Below are 20,161 nucleotides of genomic sequence, written 5' to 3' on the forward strand. Positions count from 1 at the left end.
GATTGCATCCTGCAGCCTCTGAGCAGGAATCAAACCCAGCCAGCCCACTTCCAGCAGCCCCGTGCCGTGGTACCCAGCAGGTCCCACCTCTCCTCACGTGCACACTGAATATGCAAACACTGCAATCAAACCACCTCGTCCTCCGTGCCATGCACGAGGAGCTCCAGCTCCCCTGCTTGGCAGCTTTCATCTCCTCCCCATGTCCACTCATTTGCTTAATTAAAAAAAAAAAAAGGCAAATTGCCTTTCCAGCTGGAGCCTGGCTGAGCCCACAGGCATGCAGCCGAACCTGTGCCAGCGCCGAGCGACCCCAAAGAGCGCACCAAGGCCCCTGAGCTGCCCCAGCCCCGCGCCACGTGGGAGCCCCCTGAGCGTGGGACCCCCCCAGTGCCCATCCCAGCCCCCCCGCACCGCACCTGTGAGTGTTTGGAGACCCAGTGCCGCAGCACGTTGAGGACCCTGTTGGTGGCCGCTCTCCGGATCACAAACTCCTTGTCCCCGTTCCGCTGGTCGGTCGGGAAGCCTGAAAGGATGGCCCACCATTTAGCGCAGCCACAGCTCTGCCCGGGATTGCTTAGGGCTATTTTTAGGATTGCTAGAAGGCAAAGCCCCAGCTCTCCGAGCACCGTGAAGATGCAGGAGCCAGCAAGGCTCTGTGCTGCAGGGCAGGGGGTGCCTGGGGCCGTGCACGCAGCCAAATGTGGGTGCAAAAGGTCTGGCCGCTCACACTGCCGACCCCAGAGCCAGAGTGCTCCTGGAGGAAAACGGCCAGACACGACGGAGATGGGCGCCCACAGAGCTTGTCCCCGCAGCGGGGCAGCCCGGGGCCGTGTACCTGCGCTGGCGAGGGACATCCTCCGGTACTTCTCCTTGGTGGGCGTCCCCTCGTTGGCACCCGCTGTGGCTATGGCGAAGGCAGAGGCGGCGGACAGGGCGCTGCGGTTGCTGTCGAGCTCCCGGCAGGACGTCATCACCACGCCGTTGTTGTAGGAAAACAAGGAGAAGTCTGGGGGGGACACAACAGCACTCAGCCACGGCAGCAGCCCCAGGCAGGTACCCTCCCCGCAGCACCCCGTCCCTGTCCCCGTCCCCATCCCGTGCCGAGCCCCCCGCCCTCACCAGCCTGCACCTTGCCAAAGGAGGTGAGCGGCTCTGGGTTCTGCACCGCTGTGAGGTTTCATCCAGCACAGCTTTAACAGAGGTTAAGCCAGCAGAGTGCTGTAGGTAACATTCGGGCAGCTACAGGGGAGAACCTATCAGATAAATCAGTGCTGGGTGCCAGATCAGGCCCACGTTTTTGCAGTGTAACTCACTCCTAAAATGCCAGATCAGCACAGAGACGGGGGGAGAGGGAAGAGAAGACCCAGTAAGGAGCGCGGATGCAGGCCAGCGCTGCGATCTGGGCCGGGGACTTCGGCATTTCCCTGTTCCCTTGCCGCTAACTGAAGAGTGGAGCCCTGCTCCTTTCCACATCTGCCTTAGGTTTACGCCTGCGTCTTTCAGCAGATCCATACGGCAGGCTCGAAGGCAGAGGGCGGCTGCCAATGGCCCATGAGCAGGACACGCACAGCTCCCTCGTTACCTGATGAGTTTTTGCACTTGATGGACTTGGGAGTAGTCGGAGACTTTGTTGGGGAAGTTTCAGCCTCCGCCTCGTCGCTCTGGTTGGGGTCAGTGTCAGACTCCTCCCTGACAGACACGTCTGAACCTGGGAGAAGCGAGGAGCACACACGATCACCGCTAGAAATGTGCACGGCGCAGCCCCATCTCAGCTCTTCCAGGTTTTCCCTGCAGACCCGGCTGCTCCTTCCAGCGGGACGCGGAAGGCGCTTGGCCGGCAGCCCAGGACAGGACAAGTGAAGCACAGACGTTACAGCCGGGGGGGCTGCAGCCTTTTCCCATTCCCATTAAGGATGGGGAGCATCTCGTTAAGGATGGGGCCACTGCTCGCGGTGCCACAGCCATGCACCCCTGCCCCTGCCCGCGCCAGCCCACAGGGACTCACTCTGCTTGCTCGGCAGCAATTCCTCTTGTTTTTCTGAGGCTGCTTCTCCTTCGTCAGGGATTTTGTTGGGATAGTTACTGGACACGTACAGTTTGTTTATATCCAGAGTGGTCTTGCTGAACGGAGCCATGGACGAGTACATGCTTGCATAGCCGTTGGAGGAGCAGCTGAGCGCAGCCAGGTCCAGCGCCTTCCCCCCCGTGATGATGGGGATGTTCAGGGAGAGCTTCCTGCGCCGGCTGGGGGACGAGGACTTGGTGATGGAGAGGGGGGGCGGCGAGGAGAACTTGCGGTTGGCCCTGGGGGACTTGGGGGGCTCGCCGTAGAGCAGCTTGTTGTTCTGGCTGTTGGCAAACAGGAGCTCCAGGGACCTGGGCAGAGAGAGGGGGAGAAGGGCGAGCTGGCACCCGCTCTGCAGCAGAGGTGGTGGCTCCAGGGCCACCCCAGAACTGCTGGCACTGGGGGGGGCTCCATGCCACAGTGGGGGCAGCCCCAGGGCACGGCCCCTGCAGGGTGAGCCCCTGCTGTCCACTCCTGCTCCGAGGCAGGGCACGGGCAGGGTTTACCAACGGGGTGGGATGACCACTGGGAAAACCAGAGGATGGACTGGGGGCAAATGAGGGCACCACAGGGGGGTGCAGCCTCCCCCCACTGTGCGCCCTGCAGGCCCTTAAGGGGCAGAAACCGTCCCCACCACAGGCGGCGGAGCCGTGCGCAGCCTCACCGGGCAGGGATGGCGCTGATCGGCTTCTTGTAGATCGTGATGAGCTTGTCGAGGACGACCAGGGCGGTGGTGAAGACGCGGTACGAATGCAGGAATGTGTTCAGAAAGTCAATGCTCAGGAACCGCAGGTCCGTCAGCCTCTCCAGGAGCCGTTCCACGCTTGCATAGCGGATCTGGAGGACCTTGCAGGAATTCATCGTTTTACTGAACCTAATGTCAACATCATCACAATACAAGCTGGCATCAGACCTGCAGAGAAACAAGATATCTGTGGTTCCAGCCTGGAACGAAACCAAGGGCTGCTGAGCGTGAGCAGCTGCACCTGAGACGTGTGGGCCACAGGAAGGGGGTGGGGGCTCCTCGGTGGGAAGGAGCCTCGCTCACATGGGGGTGCCATGGGAACGCTCCCAGGGAAAAATAGGAATTCGGCACCCCAAAATGGGTGGAAACACTGCATGGTGCTCAGCGGGCAGACGGAAAGGGTCAATATTTGTCAGGCCATAATGCCTTCTGAGCCTTGCCCAGCGCCAGTCCTTACAGCACCACTGACTGGGGGCTGCGGGCAGGGCTGCACACCTCTCCCACCCGCCACGCGGTGATTCCGGCAGGACTGGGACATTCAGCTGTGGAGGGAGCAGCGCTGGAGCGGGGCAGGGCAGCGGCCCTGCAGCACCCAGCCGTGCCCGGCTCTGGCAGCACTCACTTGATCATCTGGGGAACGGTGACCTTGGAGTTCTCCTCGAAGGCGTTCATCATGAGCCCGTTGCAGCGGATGTTGTCCACGCACTGCAAGTGACACGGGTGGGACGTGGGAGAAGGCAGCGGCGGCGAGGAGAGCCCTGCTTGACTTTCCCCAGAGCTCTGCGAGGCCCCGGCTGGTGCAGCGTGCTGCCAGGCACTGGGCACCGCAGGAGACCCCAGAAACCCGCGCTCACCCCTCACCACCCCAGCTGAGCTCCTCCGCGCCCCCACTGCTGCAGAGCGCCTGGCAGGGACGCGGGGAGCTGCGGTGCCGCACCGCTCCCCCCTGGCACTGCTGGGGACCATGGTGTGGGCAGGACCAGGACTGAGCCATCGCATGGCATCAGGATTGTCCTGCCACGGGGCAAGGGACCGGGTGTTGTGGGGTGGCAGCAGCCAGGAGCCGTCAGCTCCCTGCCGGGGGTGGGCACCAGCTCCTGCGCACGGCGGGCCTCGGGCTCTGGTGCTCTACAAGGGGATGCAGGCAAGGACACGGTGGCTATGAGGCAACCCCTATTTGATAACTTTTCCTCATCCTCCCACCTGGGAAAAAACGTCTCTGAAGTCATTTGCACAAAGGAAGCGCAGAGCAGGTGCAAAGTGTTACCACATGCGGGACCCAGAGCAGGAACCCACTGCAGAGCACAGAGCGGGGCAGAGCGCAGCCCCTGCCGACCTGCTGCAGCCCTTGGCACCCTCCTACTCCACCTCCTCCTTTTCAAGCTACCGGGCACCGAAGGCTCGGTGCCTCCCAGCACCGGCCACCCCGCACAGAACCGCGCTCCTGGGGGCCTGCCCGCCTGCAGCCCCCGCGGGCGGCACCGCAGGGCCAGGGCTGCGCCTCCTCCCTCGGGGGCTTGGCGGCTCGGTCCTACCTGGCTGATGTCACTGGTCCAGGCAGCCTTCTCCTGCCTGGACGATGCCACGAGGATGACTGTGAAAGATGAGGCATCTTTTGGCTCCACCACAATTTTGAAGTCGAGGTGGTCGATGTCTTGCCCCGACGCTTTCGCTTTGGAATAGAAAAAAAACAAACAGTGATTTCAGAAAGATTTCTGCACCCCTTTCTCCCCCGGGATATGCTGTGTTAAGGCTTTAAGGAGCTCCTTGCGTTTTGAGGGTTGTCTGGGGTGAGGACACGACAGGTTCCTGGGGAAAGGCTCTGTGTTTGCCCATCAAGTCTGCACGCCACCAGCGCAGCGCGGCCTCGTGTTTGGGCCCAGTGCTGTGTGCCAGGGGAGGGCCTGGCTCCCGGCTGAGGGTTAGGAAACTTGTAACGAGGACAGGAGAAAGGGGCCTGTGCCCCTCCACAACTAATCTGTACTTAAGCAGGCATGGCCGAGGACATCCAGCATCTTTGCCTTTTTCCACTTGCTAGCACTGAGTTGTGCGATGCTCGCTGCCTGCCTGGGAAGGATTATATTTACATACGTGTGCATCTGCTTGGTACACAGTAAATAATTTACTTAATTACATTCAGCCAGTAGATTATGACTTCCTTGAGTCTATTCAGGACCTGAATTTCCTCCAGGAGCTCTGTGCTGTCGGTTTTACCCCGTACGGAGGGACTGTAGGAGTTTCCAGGGGGGAATTTCCAGGCCAGTTACAGAGGACACCAGCAGCACCGAGCACGCTGCGACTGCCCCCAGGGCCGCGGGGGCGCAGAGGGCACCTACCGTCCTCGTCGGTGCTCTCCTGCTCCTCTATCAGGGTGCAGTCAATGAGGGAGATGACGCCGTTCTGCAGAGCAGGGGTAGGAGGTCAGAGGTGGGGCGGCAAACCCCAGCCCTCCCGGGGTGGGGGGGGGGCCCTACCCCTGCCCCAGACCCCTGCCCCAGACCCCTGCTCACAGCCCCCGCTCCCCAGCCCGGGGCCGGGAGGTGCCGCGGGGCTCCTGGTGCCGCTGCCAGCGCGGCGAGAGATTTGAGTGGAAAAACGCAGCTTCTGACTGCTGGGGTGTCAGTTTTCCTTGTATAACCGATCAACTGTTTGTTTATAAATTATTTAATATGAGCTTTAAATTAAATTTCCCAAAAGTCTGTTGTTGTAATTATCAACTCTTCGCCACGGACTGTCATTTTTCAAACTGATAATTTAATGCCAGCAACGAGCAATTTCTCTACGATTCTTGCTCAATTAACTGCAAAACTTCCTCCAACAAAAGCCTGAGTCTTGGGAAGGGAGCGGAGAAGACTGCGAGTGCTGCGTACAAACCTAGGCTGTAATTTAAGTTTCTCGCTGAATAGATTGTCAGGGCTCCTGCTGCAAGGCAGCACACCTTCCTTTACCGAGAGCTGGCAGTCTCTCGTCTTTGCACATGGCTCAGAGCTCACGCACCGCTGACGGACGCCCGGCCACGTGGAAGGAATGCGACCACCCAGTGCCCACCGGGGGCTGCGGCCACGCGAGGGTGTGCTGGCACCCGAGACCCCCCCCGTGACCGCGGCGAGCACCGGCCTCTGCCCCCGGTGCCTCGCGCCCACCTTGGTGAGGTGCAGCTTTCCGCCCGAGCCCCGGGTGCAGATGATCAAGTGCTTGGAGAAGAGGAAGCACTGCCGCTCGCCCTCCTTCCTCAGCGAGAGGGACCCCAGGCGCCCCCGCGTGATCTTCCCCTTCTCCGACATCGGCACTTGGATGAGGGACCCTGCGAGAGAGAGGCCCCGTCCCTGGCTCCGCCACCACCGGGCATCGGCGGGGATGGGGATGGGAATAGGGCACGGTCCTGGGGCAGGGCAGTGGCAAGCGTGACTGCAAGCACGGGGCTGGGACGGGACCAGCAAGCGGTTACTGAGGCCCCAGAGACCGAGAGGGCACCGGCTGCAGCACCCGGTCCCCCCCGTGCCCGGCACCTGTGTGGGGGTAGGAGAGCAGTAACCGCAAAACGCACGCTCTGCCTCCGTGCTGCACTACACCGCGACGCTGAGCCTGCCTGAAAGTGAGGCGCTTTGGAGCAGAGAAAAGTGGAAAAGGGGCAATATTCTGGAATTTCACAGCTCGCCAGACTGCGCCGCAGAGGGGTGCTGTGCCCAGGGGCGGGGGCCGGGCGGCGTTGCATTAAGCGAGGAGGGGAGGAACGTCAGCACAAACACGGTACCTTGTCTGACAAAAGTCTGGCTGGTATCCAGCAGAATCTCACAGCCTTCAATAATCATCCTCTCTATCGCCAGATTTTTCCGAATATTTTCGGTCTCGCTCACTTCGTCGTGCATTATCCTGAAGGAGGGAGAAGAGAAATTTGCAGTTGGAGTGAAATGTGCCCGAGCTCTCCCAGTGGATCCCTTCTAACACTCCGGAGGGCTGCACAAGGTAGGATTACAAATGAAGGGATATCAAGAGAATTACAGCCTTCATCTCTATTTATACAGACAGGCTCTGGAGCTCAGGAGATAACCTACATATTGGTCCAGATTATACCTCTAGATTTCTAAAGATTGAAGTGCTTCTTGCACTCCTGTTCTTGCTGGGAAATCGCAAAATTGTGGTTCTGGGCAGACAAATTCCCCCTCATCATGAAACCACCTCCAACGTCCCTGCTCCTTGAGGAGCAGGAAAGGGATGGAAACTCTTCACATGAGGATCAGCGGGTTTGGCACAGGAAATACCTGCCAACGCTTCATTTCTCGGCCTGCTGAAAGCACCAGACACCGAGTCCCGGGTGCCTCCAGGACATGGAGCCCCTGCCCCATTGCCTCCCCCTGCCCAGCCCCAGAGCCCCTGGCCCAGGGCCCCCCAGCAGCGCGGGCTGACAGGAGCCGACCCCGGCAGCTCTGACCTGGACAGCTCTTCCAGCTTGGACTTGGCATAATCCAGGCTGTTCCTCTCCACGTGCTCGTGCGGGGTGTGAGCCAGCAGCTCGTGCAGCGTCAGGATGTACCGGGGGATCTGCAGCACAGCAAACCACAGCAGGGAATCAGCCGTGGCAGTGGGGGGATGCGGGTGGGCAGGGAGGGCACAGCGGGCTCTCCGTCCCCACCCGGTGCTGCCTCCAACCCCCTGGTCTGGGAGGTTGTGGAAGCTCCCCAACTCCTTGCGCTAAAACTCAGTAACGGGAGGGAAGGCTCTGGGTCTGCCCAGGACCCTGCCGTGCCCCATCTCTGTCCTGGCAGCGCAGGGTCACCCACACACCTCCAGCCCAGCTGTCCTGGGCAGCACGGGGCAGCACCAGGGGCAGACGATGCTCCTGAAGCATCTCCGAGCAGCCCCATGGGTGCTGCACCAGCTCAGCGGTGCCCGAGCAGCTGAGGCTCCGCACGGGTTCCAGCCCCTGGTGATCCTTCCCCGGGCTTCGCCTCCCCACCACCAGATGCCTCCCACGGGGCTCGGGCTTTGCACCACCACGTCGTGCCTCTGGGGCCCGCAGTCACCTGGAACATGGGGTAGGTCAGGAAGGTCTCCAGGGTCCTCTCCTCGCAGTCTGGCTTGGCCTCGTAGTGCTTCAGCAGCTTGTCGAAGTCGCGGTTCTGCTTGCAGTGCGCCAGGATCTGCAGGCTGTACTGGTGGTTCCTGACGAACTCCTGGTAGATGTTCAGCATGGGCAGCAGGATGTCGAAGAGGTCGGCTGCGAGCAGAGAGGCGCAGCAGGGAGGTGGGCGCGATGCTCCAGCCCCGCCTGGCCTGGGGTCTGCCCCCGGCTGAGCACGGGGCTGGGGCTGCAGGGGCCGGGACACCCGGGACATGGGGATGTGAGCACGCCTGGGATGAGTGCATGCACCCCATTAAGAGCCTCTGACAGCTGCTAGCTGGGGATTGATCAGCGCACTCGCATCGCAGAACTGGGATCACAGAAACCGGTTGGTTTTTTTGTCTTTTTTTTTTTTTTTTTGCTCAAGCCCTTGCCTCCATGCCCGACATTACCAAGGCTCAGGGGCTAACAGCGATGTGCCATGCTGCACTGCACTGCCGCCACCGATTAGCAAAAAGTCTGCTACGTCTCATTAGGACGAGCAGTGCAAACCAGAGAGCGGAGCACGACCCGCAGCAGGGGTGAGGTGGGGGCACTCACCCAGCACGAGCGTTGGCCAGCTGGATATTCTTGCTTTCAGGCCTTGGTAAAAGATTTGGTGCAAAAACATGATCGTTTCGCTGGAAGATAAGCCCAGAGGTGAAAGGCAGATGAACGAGAAGCAGACAATGAATAATTAGACCAAACCACTAGCCCAGCTGGGGCACAGGGGAGCCCCCAGGTAGCCCAGGGACATGGCCCTACAAGGGAGGTCCCCTGGGGCACGCAGAGGTTGGTGGGCAAGGACACAGGAGCCACCTGGAAGCTGCCCTCAGGCCCCCCCTGCGTGGGGATGAGCCCCCTGCCCCTCCCAGCCCAGCCCCACGAACACATCGGGTTCTCTGTGCACAGCCCCACGAACACATCGGGTTCTCCGTGCACAGCCCCACGAACACCGTCAGTTTCCCTGTGCACAGCCCCACGCCTTGCTCTGCAAATCCCGGTCCCTCCGGCTCAGGCTGGGAGCTGATCCGGATTCCCCTTTGCTCTCACTTCTGCTCCCGTTGGGAAATTGATGCCTTCTGCTGGTAACTCGCCTCTGTTTGCTGGATTTGTTTAATTTCCAGCGGCTGATAAATCACCTTGGTGCTCTCCCCGCCGGGCAGCCCTGCCTACATCCCTGCCCGATGCGCCTCGTCCCCCAGCCCTGCCCGGTGGCTCCGGTTGCTGCACTGCACCGTGCCACCTCCCTGCCACCTGTGGCCACGCTGCCTCCATCCCCTGCGCCCTGCAGGACATTTTCACCCCCTCCCAGCGCTGTCACCGCAGACATCTCCCCAGCACACCTCCACCCAGGCCCTGCATCGCCCAAAGCCCTGCTGCGGGCTCCGGGGAGCACCCCGGCACCCGTCCCTGGGAGCCCCGAGCCTCCCCAAGCCCCCCCTGCCCCGTCCCCTCCCACGAAGCCCCCAGGCTGGCGCCCACCTGTTGAGGAAGATGCTGCTGACATCGTCGTGCGTGATGGGGGGCTTCTTGGAGCTGGCTGCCATCCGCAGGGGCCGGAGGAAGTTGTTGACGAGGATGTGCAGCTGCTGCACGTACTCGGCCTCGGCCTCCAGCATGCTGAACACCACCTGGTTCCTCTTGCGCATGCTGTCGGCGTGGGGGGACCTGATGTAGTCCTGGATGATGGTCTTCCACTTCCTGCGGCACAGCCAGCCCCGCAGGAAGCTCTGCACCTGCCGAGCGAGCGGAGGCTTCGTTAGGGCGCGGGCTGACGACCCGAGCGACCGCGCTGCGCTCGGCATGGTCGTGCTAGGGGGGCTCCATCACAGCGCCTTTGGGAGGCAGAGACACCTAGTGATGCTCCCCCAGCCTGGTGCACAATGTTATTTGTACTTCTGTGACGTCTCCCGGCCAGGAAACAAACAGTAATTCATTTAAACGCACTTCCTTATTGCAGACAATGTCCTCTTTCCCCTTTTACAGAGGGGAATGTAAAACTCCTATGAAAAGCAAGGCTGTTGCATTAACTCCTGCCCCCCCACTGCACAGAAACCGTGCCAGGCACCTTCCCACAGCAGGACAACAGGCACCGAACCCAACCTAAATGCAGGTTTCACTGCCTGTGCCCCGCAGGTGCCCGGAGAGGCTCCTGGGCAGCACCCACGCCTCGATGCGCTCGCCCCGTGCCGCCGACCACTGCGGGGTGCTGCAGGGTGCTGGAGCGGGGCGTGCAACGAGTGGCGCCTGCTGCGCAGCACGGCGTGCTCCCGCCAAGGGCAGCCGATTTGCAGCAGGTTTCACTGCAGGGGCTATTGCTTCCTGCAGAGAATTCTGCTTGGGTGGTGGTTTTTCTTCTTAAAAATAAAAGGGTTAACCACAGCCCCTGGAGAAGTGACACGTAAGAAGGTGCGATTTGTGTGTGAGCCGGCCAAGACTGCTCGGTCACCAGGGGAGAGCAGAGAGCACCCAACAGAGCAAACAGCCAGCAGGACGCCCAGATTTACAAGACACGTTCACCTCCGTACAGTCTCCACGAGCAGCAATGTTCCCTGGTATCTGCAGCTCCCCCGCAAGCTGCTCCGAGAGCGCAAGGATCGCGCTTCCAGCCCTCAGCCTGTCCCCGCGGGTCCCCCAGGGGGGCAAACCTTTTTGATTTTCTTGATGTCGCTGTCGTCGTCACTCGGAGCACTGCTCTGCACGGACTGGATGCGCTCGTGGTCCTTGAGCAGGGAGGCGATCTGCGGGCACAGGGACAGCGTGAGCGGGGCTCGGCGCGACCGCCCCCCACGAGCCGGCACATGCTCGGGGTGCCCTGCGGATGTGAGCATCGGGCTGACTCTGTCGTCAGTGGGACATCAGCAAAGAGCCAAAAGGAGACGTGTCCCACACCCACCAGGTGCTGGTGCCCTCCCTGCCTGGAGAGTCCCTCCAGGACTGGAGACCTCGCCGGGCGCCAAACGCCGGCTGCACCGCTGGGAGCGCCTCCACGTGCCGTGATCGAGAAGTGAGTCGGAGAGAAAGTGGCAGAAATATCTAAAGTCCCTGAAGCTTGCAGAGAGGGACAAACTTCGATTCAGTCACAGCTTTACGGCACAAATTTGGCTGAATCTATTTTTAGCTTTACGCATTTGAATTTTCAGTTTCTTGCTGCCGTACTCAGCGCCCTATCCCCAGCGCTGCAACTATTCATAAAGCTACAGGGAAGGGTAAGAAAAAACAAAAAGTGCTATCCAGAAAATAAAAATCAGGAAAACAGTGAAATTTGATTTTATAGAAAAATAACAACAAAAAGGAAACAGTTTTCAAGAGAACTTCTGTGGAAAAAAAGTCCGATTTTGGCTAGAAAGGACGAAAAAGGAATGTTTTGGTACAGTTTTCGGTCAGAGACCGCTTCCCAGTGAAGCAGGAATTGGGAGCAGCCGGAGGGGTCACACGTGCCAAGCGTGCGCTGGTCTTTGGGGAGCTGGGCTGGCAGGAAGGAAAGAAGGGCCGTGAGAGCACGGCTGCCCGGCGGGCGGGCAGAGGCAGAGTTATTTCTACAAATTTCTGAGCTTTTTAAATGAATTGCCTCTTCCAAACTTTAACAAAATGCTACATTTTTCATGCGATCATTAGGTAGAAAATGCTTCGTGTCCCCCTGATCACTGCCTGTGAACGAAGCTCAGCAGCCACCCTTCCGTGGCAGTTCTGCAGAAGAGCCCGGCGCTGGTGGATGCTCCGGATCGAGCCGTGACCAGGGGAACCCCCCGGCCCTTCAGGGCCCCGTGCGGCCGTGGGCATCACTGTGGGCTTCCTCTGTTCCCTTCCCTAGAACTGCTTTTGGGAAGAGGTGGCTGCAAGGCCTCTGGCAGCTCCTCTCTCCTCTGCTCTCACACGGAGCCGCAGGTCTCCAAACAGCGCCTGCACCTCGAATCTCAGCGTCTGCCAGCACCGTCCCCTGCTCCGCACCCTGGCTGGCAGCTGACACGTGATTAGGGCTGATCAAACACAGCTTATTAAAAAACTAAGTGGGGTTATTTTGGATTCCCCATCGATTAATGGCTGGAAATAACTCTTCCCAGGGCTGGAAGTGAAGTTTAAACTGTTTGGCTGATGAACACACACAGCATGGGAAAAGGACTGGGGGCTGCGGGGTCTTGTGCTTTTTTGTTGTTGTTGTTTTGTTTAATTGAGTAAGCAAAATTTGCACATTAAAGTAGAAGCTGATTATTTGATCTCTACTTCAAAGCCTGCAGATGAGTGAAAAAAAACAGCACAAGGTAAAAGCCCACGCACCCGTGCCGGGGAAGCGCTGGGGAGCTGCGGCTTCCTCCAGCCCCTGCCCCGTGGTTTTAACCCACAGCCCCAGGCTGGGGCTGGGCGCTGCGACACCCACATCTCCCCGAGCAAAAACACCAGCGGCAGCAGCGAAGCCTTAATCCTGGTGGGAGACATGTTGGAATTTGGCCCAGGGTGGACCCAGAAGGGGACAGGGATGCCACGTACTTAAGCACCGAGTGGGTTGGAGAGCTTGGGCACCGATCCTGCTGCGCTGGAGCGCACAAGCTCAGCGGTGCCGCGGCTGCTCCCAGGGCAGCCCCAGGGGCGAGGAGCCGACAGCTCCGGGCGGCAGCCGCAGCACCCCACCGGCACCCGTGCTTTGCAGCGAGGGGATGCCGGGGGCTGCAGCCCTGCTGGGGGGCAGGCGGGTGGCTCCGGGTGGTGGGGGACGCGCTCGGCCCTTGGAGCTGGCTGCTGAGTCACGGCGGTGTCTCGGAGCCTTGCCTGCCCTCGCCCGTGCCACTCAGCCTGCCCACGGCCGAGCTGCTGCGTGCCAGCCACCAGGAGAGGTCCGGGCAGCAGGCCTCGTGAGCAGCTCCCGTTGGAAAGAGAACCCCTTCCGAGTGAACTGTTTTGTTTACAGCGCGGTTTATGTTAATTCCCTGATGTATTTAGGTTACCAGAACGGCTGCAGCTTGCAGCTGGCAAAGGCAGCATCCCTCCCCAAGGCGATCCAGCCTCCCCGTTCCCATTCCTGTTACTCCTGCAGCTTGCAGTGCCCGATAACACCAGGCACAGCCCGCACAGAGGTGTCCAACCACGGTGTGTACGATGAAAATTACAGAAGGCACAATGTTACGGCAAGGAGTCCCCATCTCTCCCCAGTACCTAACACCAGGACTCGCCGGCCCCTTCACCAGCCCTCTCTGATGGAGCAAACGTTCCCCTGCCCCGGCAGTCACAGCCACTCATGTAACAGGAACCCCAAATTCTGGAAACAGCTCCGTGCCCGTGACACCCTCACCCCTCTCTGCATGAGGATCAGGCTGGGGATCACTAAAACAAGTGTAAAAACATGACCGAGGTGCGCGCAGGCCCACGGTCTGAGCTGGCGCAGGTGCCACCGCCGCCGTGCCCACACGGCCGCCCTGAGCCCCCGGAGCCGTGGCACCCGGCGCAGCGAAGCCAGGCTCCATACCTCTGCCTTCAGGCGCTCGATCTCGATTTCCCCATCTTCAATCTGTTGTCGAAGTTGCTTGGCAACAGTTTTCTCAGTTTCCACGATCTGAAGTAAATGGAGGTACTTCTGCATCAAAGCCTCGTGCTCCGTGGCCAGGTTCCTGTAGCTGCAGACAGACGCGGCCGTTAGCACGGCTCCCGGCTCCCAGCTCCCCGCCACGGCCCCCGTGCCCCCCAGGGACCCCCCCAAGAGCCACTCGGGCTGGCTGGGGCCACATCCTGCCCTCCCGGCAGCGTGGGTTTGCCACACGCTCATGGGGACACACGGGTAGGATGGCACAGCCGAGGTTTGCTGCCGCGGCGCTTCCATCGCTCACTGCCACCAGCCCCACGTACAGGACACTTCGGTTTGGGACGGGTCAAGGAGGAGAGGATTTGGGTTCCGCGGGAGGGTTTCAGACAGTGAAGGTAATGCAAATTTTAAGTGAACGGCAGGGCAATAAAACAAAACAAATATCATGGCCAAACCTCTCTCAGCGCAGGGCGACACGCGGGGCCCACAGCCCTCACCTGGCGTGGGCGATCGCCGCCACCCACTCGTCGCAGTCCTTGGCGTCCTCGGTCCGCAGCTCCAGGGTCTTCTGGTTCTCGTGGGTGAAGTTCACGGTAAAGTAATGCTGCGGGGGCAAACGGGGGGAGTCACTGCTCGCTCACAGGGCCGTCAGGAAGGCCCCTTACGGTCAACCGCACGCTGCTTGGTTTTAAACAAAGCCCTTGGAAGTCCCCGGGACGTGGGGCCATGGGGGTGGAAAGATGCTGCCAGCCGGGCGGCTCAGCCCCACCGCGGGCCCTGACGGAGACACCAAATGCTGGGAGGTGACGCCCTGCTGGGCGAACACTGTTTCCAACCGCGTAGAAGAGCCGCGGCTGGGAGGCCGCAGGCCTTGGGGAGAGCCTCGCCACGGGGAAGGGGCCGAGCAGGACTCGGTGCCGGACCCGCCGCGTCCCCTCGCGCCGGGGCGAAGCCGCGGCCCCAAGTGTGGCAGCGCCGGGCGGCTCTCGCGGCCGGCAGCGTAGCAGGACTCGGCACAGCAGCTATATTTAGCCTCCCCTGACATTTACAGTATTTGTGTTAATTGTGCTGGCGGTGGCAGCCCGCGCTGGCTCGGGGTTTGTGCCGTTCGTGCGCTTTCTGCTGTCTCCTAGGAAACAGGTAACACACGGCAGCGCCGGATACTACCGACGGTGGCTGGACCAAGGCGAAACCCCCTGGGAGCAGCTCCTCCTGACACGAGCCTCTAGGCCGTTAAGTTTAACGAGGGTCCTGAATTAACGGGTACCTGGGAAAAAACAACACCCAACAAAAATAGGGCTGACTTGCAGCCGCGGCTCTGAGGATGGCAGGCAGCGAGCACGAGCTCCTACACTTCTGCCCAAGAAGCCCAAATTCTCCTAAAGCTGTTGGTTTCTCGAGCCGGGCAGGTCGCTGGGCCTCTCTGGTGCATGCCCAGCTCTCTTACAGCCCCTTCCCCTGCAAACAGGGCTGAACAGCTCGTCCGATTCACAAGCCCAGAAACCCTCCCCAGGAGCATGAGTCCCAGGAGCGTCTCCAGCCCCCCAGGGGCACGGCCACAGCACTCCCGGCCCCGCTGCCTGCCCGCGAGGACACGCAGTGGGGGCAAACCCAGCTCAGCCCCCACATCCCCGGAGCCCCCACTGCAGCAGGACGTAAGGCTGGTGCCGGGCAAGGCTCACAACACAAACGGCCCCAAAAGGCAGCGGTGTGCGCAGCAAGCAGCACCGAGCCCCCCGCACAGCGAGGGGCTGCTGCCCCCCAGCCAGCCCTCGTGCCCTCCAGTGCCGGGTCCTGGGAGCCGCGAGCACGGCGCAGCTCACGCTGTCACCCCATTGTTCCCATACAATACCCAGGAAGTGCAGCGTGCTCGGAAGGAGGAAGTTATTTTATATTTGAATAATAAAACTCCCACCACCTGTTATCTCCTCCTGAATTATGAGCCTTCTCTGTTATCACAGCGACACATCACACTCGACAGCCCGGGAACATCTCCAGCGGCGCCTGGAGCCCGCGCCAGGGCTGGGGCACGGGGCAGGAGCTGGGAGGGCACCGGAGCAGCACCGTGCCCTCCCCACAGCACCATCCCCTGCCCGCTGCCCTGTCCCCCTGCCCGCAGGCAGACCTCCCAGCCCAGCTCCCCGCAAGGTCTGTGCAGGCGGACAGACCGTCCCCACGCCACTGCAGCTCACATTTGCTCCTTCTCAGTCCCTTTCCTGCTCATTTGAAGACCTCATTAGCTCACAGCTGCAGAGGTACTTACAAATCAAATCACCTTTAATCAAACCACCACTCACTCTGCTTTCTGAGAAACGAGACATATGCAGCTCCTTAAGTCCCTCATTATGGGGCATTTTGCAGCCTCCCCCCGTCCCTGCGGTGCCTTCTGCAGCCTGCAGGTTCTGGGTGCCAGCTGCAGGATGCATTTTCCCCCCCCAGCACTGCGGAGGTTTTATCCCTGGGCGGGGGGGGGGGGGGGGCAGCAAGTCTGCCTGCAGGGCGACACGGGAGCATTTCAGGTCACAAAGCAAAACGTTGAAAGAAAGAGCAGGGAACGCCACCAGCCCTGTGCCCGCAGCGGGACAGAGGCAGCCCTGCGGCCATCACCTGCCCTCTGCAGGCCCCGAAAGCCCCGACGTGCAGAGCCCGCTCCGTGGGTGCTGCCCAGGGACCCTCGTGGCCGCCCCTCTCTGCCCGCCGAGCCCAGCCCGCTGTGCAGCCCTGGGGATGGGGCAGGCTCCCTGCAGCCTGCGCCGGGCTCAGCACCACCTCCCTGGCAGGGCTCTGCAGGAGCTGGACCCTTCTTCCAGAGCCTCGAGCCGCCCAGGCGTCACAGGGAGGCAGCCGCAAGCATTTCTCAACACAGGCAAACAAGGCACTCTGCTATAGCCTCAGCCTCCAAAACACTTAACTCAAACATATCAAGATAATGCAGCCCGAGGCAGACGCCGGCATGAAAAATCTCAGCTCCGGCAGCCTGGCAAAGCCCAGCACCTGGATGCTGAGCGTTGCTGCTGGGTGCTGAGCGTGGGAACGGCAGGCAGGACGCAGCCAGGACCACGTCTCCACTGCACAACCCCTCCTCCTGCGGGGACCTGTGGGACCCCGCTTGTCCCCCGCCATCAGAGGTGTCCCCTTGGCCCCGCGGTGGCATGGAGCAGGGACGCAGCCGGGAGGGACCTGGCCGGGACCTGCCGCGGCCCCAGCACCGTGAGCCCCGCTCCAGAAGCCCGCGCCCTCTGCCACTTCAGCAAGGTCCCCAGCGCCAGCGTGGCTATTTTTACTGAGACAAGAGTACAATAGCAAAATGCTGCTTGGGAGCTATTTCTGCTTCCAGAATCTCAACAAACGACTTTGAATTAATGAAGGAGACTACCCGGGTGATTAATGTGCAGGGACTAGCTCCACAGAAATGTCCTCCCTCACGTCTGATGTCCCCGGGCTGGCGCTGTTAGCGCAGCCGGCGGCTCTGCCCTCCGCCAAGCAGCGTGCCGTAGAGGCAGGGCCTGGGTGTGCACACACCGCTCGCAGGGGCTGCGCCGGGGGGCCGTTAACAGGGAACCGGTGTGTGAGGTCCGACTGCTGAGACCCTCCCTGAGGGGCTGGAGCATTTGGGGGAGAGACGGGAGGGAGGAGACCCCTGGTCCTGCGGCTGTGCCACGCGGCCAGGGCCCTGCACACCCCAAAGCCCAGGTCCCTGCTGACCGGAGGGTGCTGAGACGTGGTGGTCTTCAAGGGAGGCAGATGGGGAGCAACGTGCGGGGCTCTCCAGGGCCGTGCCTGCCCCGAGCCCACTCCAGCTCTCCGTGGGGCTCAGCGTAAGCCCGGGAGGTCTGGAGCCTGACCCCGGCAGCAGTCGAGGGCCACCACTTTGCCTCTTCCCACGCCTGTGTCCTGTTCCCATCCCCGTGGCTGGGATGCCCGGGCTCCTCCATCCTCCACCTCCTCAGTAAAAGGCCCTGAGATGATCGCAGCGAGCGTGTGTGCCACTGCACCTGGGGTCCCGTGCAGACCGCAGCGACGCCTCCATGCTCGTGTTGTGCGAGGACGGCCAGGACGTGGTTGTCACCTCCCCCCGAGTGCCCCAGGGCAGGCTGAGCAAGGGGCTGCGGCCTCACCGTGGGACCTGGGGACAGCACCGGCACTGCGGGCACTGGGGACAAAACAGCCCGGTTTCCAGTGTTCAGGACAAAGAAAGGAGAAGGGAACAGCAGGGTCAGTCCTGCCATACGCAGAAGCACTGCTGTTGGCCCAGCCACGCTCCTCAATGGTTTTGTTTCTTATCTTTTACTAAGTAAACATATTTTAAAAAAAATCAAAGGTTTAAAATTATGCATTGTTTCAAAAATAGGAGATTGAACCATTCCTGACTTTTGTAGAACTCGGAGCCGGGCTCTTTTGGCAACAGCCGGCCAAAGCTCTCTGGGTGCTGCTGCTGGCTCAGCCGGGCACCGCTCGTGCAGGCGGGTTTGGCTGGGGACGCTCGCCCAGCTCTGCCGAGGAGCCCAGCGAGATGCCGGGGTGCAGGCAGGAGCTGGGGCACTGAGCCCTGGTGCCTCTGGGAGCGGGTCTCAGGCCCCCTGAGCCCCTCCGATGCCTCAGGTGTGGCGCAGGTTTAATTAGCAGCCACGACTTGAGGCAGCAGCTCTGTGTGCCCAGCGCCACCTCCCAGCTCCCAGCGGGTGCCGGCAATTTGCCGTGTGGAGCGGCTCTGCCCGGCCCGGCCGTCCCGCGGGGCTCCCCACCCGTGGCAGGCGCTGCCCCACGTCCCGCAGCGGGGTGCTGCCCCCTGCACGGGGACACACGCGTCCTCTCGTCGCCCGTGGCACACAGGTATGCGGACGCCTGCTCATGCCGCTGACGGTTATTGCAGCCGACATAAAGGGCAAGGGAGGAGAAACGTCCCGCTTTGGATGGATGAGCCTAAAAATCCACAGCCAGCAACGGCAGCTTTTAGCTTCACTGACCTACATACCATGGGCGCTGGGGAGACGGGACCTGTGACTCAGACGGAGAGGGGTGGCCGGGCAGCTCGCTGGCTTACAGACAGCTATCACAAAAACCAGAGGCAGCAGCTTCTCTCCCCTGCCGCAGGACGTGCTGTAAGGGGCTCACACACAGGCACTTCGGGCAGGCTCTGAAGCCGCGCTCCCAGGAGGGGGAAGGCACCAGGCGAGGGGGCTTTCCCCCACGTGGTCCCACCCCAGTCATTCCCTCTTGTCCAGAAACACCTTTTAAAAACGGCAATCTGCTTTTTGCTCTCTGGCACACCGATTATCAGCTCTGGTTTTTTCCATTCAGTCCTCACACCTGGCTGCTCCTGCTGCCTTGTTTCCGATGTGGCGGGTGCCGACCTCCGGGCAGGACCGGGCAGGACGGGAGCACCACGCGCGTGTCTTCGCCCCGAGGAGCAGCGGCAGCGCCGCTCTGCCCGGCCGGGGCACCCCCAGCAGCCCCGGCACGCAGCCAGGGAGCGCAGCCGTCACCTCGGCCTTGGAGCGGGGCACGAAGGGCACGGCGGCACCCAAAACTCCTGACCCGGGGTGCAGCAGAGATGCAAACCTCTGCCCAGCTCCATGTATGAGCATCGCCGTCGCTGCAACGCCTCCGTGCCCGCGTGTTTGTGGGAAATCTGCACGCTGTGTCTGTGCGGCTGAGAACACGCACCTCCAGCTGCTGAGCCGAGGCACCGTGCTGGGGAAGGTTTCTTCCTCCTTTCCCCTGCCCCTCTGGCAGATTTCACAGATCTCTTGGACAAGAACATGTAAAAAACAGGGAAGGACTGGCATCAGGCTTAAAACACAAAAGCCATCAGGACCATCTGCAGACTGGTGAATAGTTCAGCTGTACAGTTCACAAACCGTAATTTATGTTCATAACTTCAGATTTCATGTAAATACGCTTAGGTTGCCTCGGGTATGGAGGCTGAGTTACTGCCACGTTCATCTCATTGCAGAAAGCCTGGCTAAAAGCACATGGTTCTAGAAAACTGTTTTAACTCCAGGTTTATAAAATCCAGCCGGACAATAGGCAGAGACCGAATGAGCCAAAGTGAATGAAGCTGACGGGAGAAGCCAAGCAGTGGTCTGTGGACCAGGAGGTCTCCTGTTCTGAAGCAGTCCATACATTCCCCCCCCCACCCCCCCAAAAATCACATTGAAAAAACAATGCTTTTAAGTTTTGAATAGTGTTTTGCTTTTCAGATCTTTTGTTTTTTTTTTTCAGATGTGAAAATGCTCTCGGCCTTTTTCCTTTATCGGAAACCAGAGTGTACTACTGACTTCCAGTCTTTGGTGATGAAAATATCCCAATGAGTGTTTTATGACTTCAGCTGAGGGTTTTTACGCACCAAACCACTTTTTTCAACAACCCAGCAACCTGACAGCTCCCGGGGCAGCAGGGATCTGGGCCGCCAGTGCTGAACTTTCGGGACTGGATCTGCCAAACCCTGGGGAGACATTTAGTGCCCGCACCCCTCCGTGGCTGGGACAGCTGGGGACTTACTGCTGACCACACAGTAACCAAACATACCCGGAACACCACCAAAAAACACCAGCTTGGAATACCCAGGCCAAAGGAAGCCGTGACACAGCACGTCATTTACTCTTTTGATGATGTGCGAGCTGTGGATTTAGGTGGATCTGAGACTTTTAAAAAAACATTTGTAAACGTGTAGACGAGCACAGCCCCGAACACCACCAGCAGATGCCTGTTTGATGTGTGCACCCTGCT

The 20,161-nt window shown here is 60.6% G+C and overlaps 1 protein-coding gene across 5 annotated transcripts in view; it reads right to left on the reverse strand.

Annotated features, from left to right (window-relative positions):
- Positions 1–20,161, reverse strand: part of RASGRF1 (Ras protein specific guanine nucleotide releasing factor 1) — a 33,691-nt gene that overhangs the window by 7,776 nt on the left and 5,754 nt on the right. The window contains exons 1-18 of one of the 5 annotated variants that reach the window (XM_080551570.1): positions 15,727–15,859; positions 13,927–14,033; positions 13,376–13,523; positions 10,563–10,655; positions 9,397–9,650; positions 8,473–8,552; positions 7,835–8,028; positions 7,243–7,352; positions 6,565–6,683; positions 5,954–6,114; positions 5,147–5,210; positions 4,346–4,482; positions 3,433–3,515; positions 2,730–2,978; positions 2,006–2,376; positions 1,583–1,708; positions 836–1,006; positions 417–523 (exon numbers count right to left, since the gene is read on the reverse strand). In XM_080551570.1, coding sequence (XP_080407696.1) covers positions 417–523; positions 836–1,006; positions 1,583–1,708; positions 2,006–2,376; positions 2,730–2,978; positions 3,433–3,515; positions 4,346–4,482; positions 5,147–5,210; positions 5,954–6,114; positions 6,565–6,683; positions 7,243–7,352; positions 7,835–8,028; positions 8,473–8,552; positions 9,397–9,650; positions 10,563–10,655; positions 13,376–13,523; positions 13,927–14,033; positions 15,727–15,855 — 2,703 coding nt within the window. In that variant the 5' untranslated portion in view covers positions 15,856–15,859. The other 4 variants (XM_080551572.1, XM_080551571.1, XM_080551568.1 and 1 more) reach the window with 4 other exon arrangements.

Source organism: Anser brachyrhynchus, assembly GCF_964034855.1.
Source record: "Anser brachyrhynchus genome assembly, chromosome: 11".
In the NCBI taxonomy this organism is placed as follows: Eukaryota; Metazoa; Chordata; class Aves; order Anseriformes; family Anatidae; genus Anser; species Anser brachyrhynchus.